General features: G+C 46.0%; 1 protein-coding gene across 1 annotated transcript in view; it reads left to right on the forward strand.

Annotated features, from left to right (window-relative positions):
• The window catches only part of LOC115125359 (small G protein signaling modulator 2-like), a 282,167-nt gene that overhangs the window by 255,962 nt on the left and 21,205 nt on the right, over positions 1-5,000 (forward strand). Inside the window, exon 21 of the mRNA XM_065024190.1 lies at positions 173-269. Coding sequence (XP_064880262.1) covers positions 173-269 — 97 coding nt within the window. The remainder of the gene's footprint in view (positions 1-172; positions 270-5,000) is intronic.

Consider the following 5,000-nt stretch of genomic DNA (forward strand, 5'->3'; position numbering starts at 1 on the left):
GTGTGTGTGTGTGTGTGTGTGTGTGTGTGTGTGTGTGTGTGTGTGTGTGTGTGTGTGTGTGCGTGCGTGCGTGCGTGCGTGTGCGTGTGTGTGTACGTGTGTGTATATGTGTGTGTTGAAATTATCTTAACATGACCCCTGACCTCTGGTCTCTGTTTGATGATGTCATCAGATCCTGGACTCGGAGCTGTTTGAGCTGATGCATCAGAATGGAGACTACACCCACTTCTATTTCTGCTACCGCTGGTTCCTGTTGGACTTCAAAAGAGGTTCCATGTGATGCTCAAACCTATTATTATTATTATTATTATTATTATTATTATTTTTATACATGTCGTTATGTTTTTGAGGGGTAATTATAATAATAATAATAATAATTGACTTAAGACAGTTATGAAACGAGAGGAGATACAGGCAGTTATGAAACGAGAGGAGATACAGGCAGTTATGAAACGAGAGGGGATACAGGCCGTTATGAAACGAGAGGGGATACAGACAGTTATGAAACGAGAGGGGATACAGGCAGTTATGAAACGAGAGGAGATACAGGCAGTTATGAAACGAGAGGGGATACAGGCCGTTATGAAACGAGAGGGGATACAGGCAGTTATGAAACGAGAGGGGATACAGGCAGTTATGAAACGAGAGGGGATACAGGCAGTTATGAAACGAGAGGAGATACAGACAGTTATGAAACGAGAGGGGATACAGGCAGTTATGAAACGAGAGGAGATACAGGCAGTTATGAAACGAGAGGGGATACAGGCAGTTATGAAACGAGAGGAGATACAGGCAGTTATGAAACGAGAGGAGATACAGACAGTTATGAAACGAGAGGGGATACAGGCAGTTATGAAACGAGAGAGGATACAGGCAGTTATGGCGAGAGGGGATACAGGCAGTTATGAAACGAGAGGAGATACAGGCAGTTATGAAACGAGAGGGGATACAGGCAGTTATGAAACGAGAGGAGATACAGGCAGTTATGAAACGAGAGGGGATACAGGCAGTTATGAAACGAGAGGGGATACAGGCCGTTATGAAACGAGAGGGGATACAGGCAGTTATGAAACGAGAGGGGATACAGGCCGTTATGAAACGAGAGGAGATACAGGCCGTTATGAAACGAGAGGAGATACAGGCCGTTATGAAACGAGAGGGGATACAGGGCGTTATGAAACGAGAGGAGATACAGGCCGTTATGAAACAAGAGGAGATACAGACAGTTATGAAACGAGAGGGGATACAGGCAGTTATGAAACGAGAGGGGATACAGGCCGTTATGAAACGAGAGGAGATACAGGCCGTTATGAAACGAGAGGAGATACAGACAGTTATGAAACGAGAGGGGATACAGGCAGTTATGAAACGAGAGGGGATACAGACAGTTATGAAACGAGAGGGGATACAGACAGTTATGAAACGAGAGGGGATACAGGCAGTTATGAAACGAGAGGAGATACAGACAGTTATGAAACGAGAGGGGATACAGGCAGTTATGAAACGAGAGGGGATACAGACAGTTATGAAACGAGAGGGGATACAGGCAGTTATGAAACGAGAGGGGATACAGGCAGTTATGAAACGAGAGGGGATACAGGCAGTTATGAAACGAGAGGGGATACAGGCAGTTATGAAACGAGAGGGGATACAGGCAGTTATGAAACGAGAGGGGATACAGGCAGTTATGAAACGAGAGGGGATACAGACAGTTATGAAACGAGAGGGATACAGGCAGTTATGAAATGAGAGGGGATACAGGCAGTTATGAAACGAGAGGGGATACAGGCAGTTATGAAACGAGAGGGGATACAGACAGTTATGAAACGAGAGGGGATACAGACAGTTATGAAACGAGAGGGGATACAGGCCGTTATGAAACGAGAGGGGATACAGGCCGTTATGAAACGAGAGGAGATACAGACAGTTATGAAACGAGAGGGGATACAGACAGTTATGAAACGAGAGGGGATACAGGCAGTTATGAAACGAGAGGGGATACAGACAGTTATGAAACGAGGGGATACAGACAGTTATGAAACGAGAGGGGATACAGGCAGTTATGAAACGAGAGGGGATACAGACAGTTATGAAACGAGAGGGGATACAGGCAGTTATGAAACGAGAGGGGATAACAGTTATGAAAGAGAGGGGATACAGGCAGTTATGAAACGAGAGGGGGCAGTTATGAAACGAGAGGGGATACAGGCAGTTATGAAACGAGAGGGGATACAGGCAGTTATGAAACGAGAGGGGATACAGGCAGTTATGAAACGAGAGGGGATACAGACAGTTATGAAACGAGAGGGGATACAGGCAGTTATGAAACGAGAGGGGATACAGGCAGTTATGAAATGAGAGGGGTTATGAAACGAAAGAGGGGATACAGGCAGTTATGAAACGAGAGGGGATACAGACAGTTATGAAACGAGAGGGGATACAGGCAGTTATGAAACGAGAGGGGATACAGGCCGTTATGAAACGAGAGGGGATACAGGCAGTTATGAAACGAGAGGAGATACAGGCAGTTATGAAACGAGAGGGGATACAGGCAGTTATGAAACGAGAGGATACAGGCAGTTATGAAACGAGAGGGAGATACAGGCAGTTATGAAACGAGAGGGGATACAGGCAGTTATGAAACGAGAGGGGATACAGGCAGTTATGAAACGAGAGGGATACAGGCAGTTATGAAACGAGAGGGATACAGGCAGTTATGAAACGAGAGGGGATACAGAGGAGATACAGGCAGTTATGAAACGAGAGGGGATACAGGCAGTTATGAAACGAGAGGAGATACAGGCAGTTATGAAACGAGAGGAGATACAGACAGTTATGAAACGAGAGGGGATACAGGCAGTTATGAAACGAGAGGGGATACAGGCAGTTATGAAACGAGAGGGGATACAGGCAGTTATGAAACGAGAGGAGATACAGGCAGTTATGAAACGAGAGGGGATACAGGCAGTTATGAAACGAGAGGAGATACAGGCAGTTATGAAACGAGAGGGGATACAGGCAGTTATGAAACGAGAGGAGATACAGGCAGTTATGAAACGAGAGGGGATACAGGGCGTTATGAAACGAGAGGAGATACAGGCCGTTATGAAACAAGAGGAGATACAGACAGTTATGAAACGAGAGGGGATACAGGCAGTTATGAAACGAGAGGGGATACAGGCCGTTATGAAACGAGAGGAGATACAGTTATGAAACGAGAGGGATACAGACAGTTATGAAACGAGAGGGGATACAGGCAGTTATGAAACGAGAGGGGATACAGACAGTTATGAAACGAGAGGGGATACAGACAGTTATGAAACGAGAGGGGATACAGGCAGTTATGAAACGAGAGGAGATACAGACAGTTATGAAACGAGAGGGGATACAGGCAGTTATGAAACGAGAGGGGATACAGACAGTTATGAAACGAGAGGGGATACAGGCAGTTATGAAACGAGAGGGGATACAGGCAGTTATGAAACGAGAGGGGATACAGACAGTTATGAAACGAGAGGGGATACAGGCAGTTATGAAACGAGAGGGGATACAGGCAGTTATGAAACGAGAGGGGATACAGACAGTTATGAAATGAGAGGGGATACAGGCAGTTATGAAACGAGAGGGGATACAGGCAGTTATGAAACGAGAGGGGATACAGGCAGTTATGAAACGAGAGGGGATACAGACAGTTATGAAACGAGAGGGGATACAGACAGTTATGAAACGAGAGGGGATACAGGCCGTTATGAAACGAGAGGGGATACAGGCCGTTATGAAACGAGAGGAGATACAGATAGTTATGAAACGAGAGGGGATACAGGCAGTTATGAAACGAGAGGGGATACAGGCAGTTATGAAACGAGAGGAGATACAGGCAGTTATGAAACGAGAGGGGATACAGGCAGTTATGAAACGAGAGGGGATACAGGCAGTTATGAAACGAGAGGAGATACAGGCAGTTATGAAACGAGAGGGGATACAGGCAGTTATGAAACGAGAGGAGATACAGGCCGTTATGAAACGAGAGGAGATACAGACAGTTATGAAACGAGAGGGGATACAGGCAGTTATGAAACGAGAGGGGATACAGACAGTTATGAAACGAGAGGGGATACAGACAGTTATGAAACGAGAGGGGATACAGGCAGTTATGAAACGAGAGGGGATACAGGCAGTTATGAAACGAGAGGGGATACAGACAGTTATGAAACGAGAGGGGATACAGGCAGTTATGAAACGAGAGGAGATACAGACAGTTATGAAACGAGAGGGGATACAGGCAGTTATGAAACGAGAGGGGATACAGACAGTTATGAAACGAGAGGGGATACAGACAGTTATGAAACGAGAGGGGATACAGGCAGTTATGAAACGAGAGGAGATACAGACAGTTATGAAACGAGAGGGGATACAGGCAGTTATGAAACGAGAGGGGATACAGACAGTTATGAAACGAGAGGGGATACAGGCAGTTATGAAATGAGAGGGGATACAGGCAGTTATGAAACGAGAGGGGATACAGGCAGTTATGAAACGAGAGGGGATACAGACAGTTATGAAACGAGAGGGGATACAGGCAGTTATGAAACGAGAGGGGATACAGGCAGTTATGAAACGAGAGGGGATACAGACAGTTATGAAATGAGAGGGGATACAGGCAGTTATGAAATGAGAGGGGATACAGGCAGTTATGAAACGAGAGGGGATACAGGCAGTTATGAAACGAGAGGGGATACAGGCAGTTATGAAACGAGAGGGGATACAGACAGTTATGAAACGAGAGGGGATACAGGCCGTTATGAAACGAGAGGGGATACAGGCCGTTATGAAACGAGAGGAGATACAGACAGTTATGAAACGAGAGGGGATACAGGCAGTTATGAAACGAGAGGGGATACAGGCAGTTATGAAACGAGAGGAGATACAGGCAGTTATGAAACGAGAGGGGATACAGGCAGTTATGAAACGAGAGGGGATACAGGCAGTTATGAAACGAG

This window comes from Oncorhynchus nerka, linkage group LG11 (genome assembly GCF_034236695.1).
Source record: "Oncorhynchus nerka isolate Pitt River linkage group LG11, Oner_Uvic_2.0, whole genome shotgun sequence".
Taxonomy (NCBI): domain Eukaryota; kingdom Metazoa; phylum Chordata; class Actinopteri; order Salmoniformes; family Salmonidae; genus Oncorhynchus; species Oncorhynchus nerka.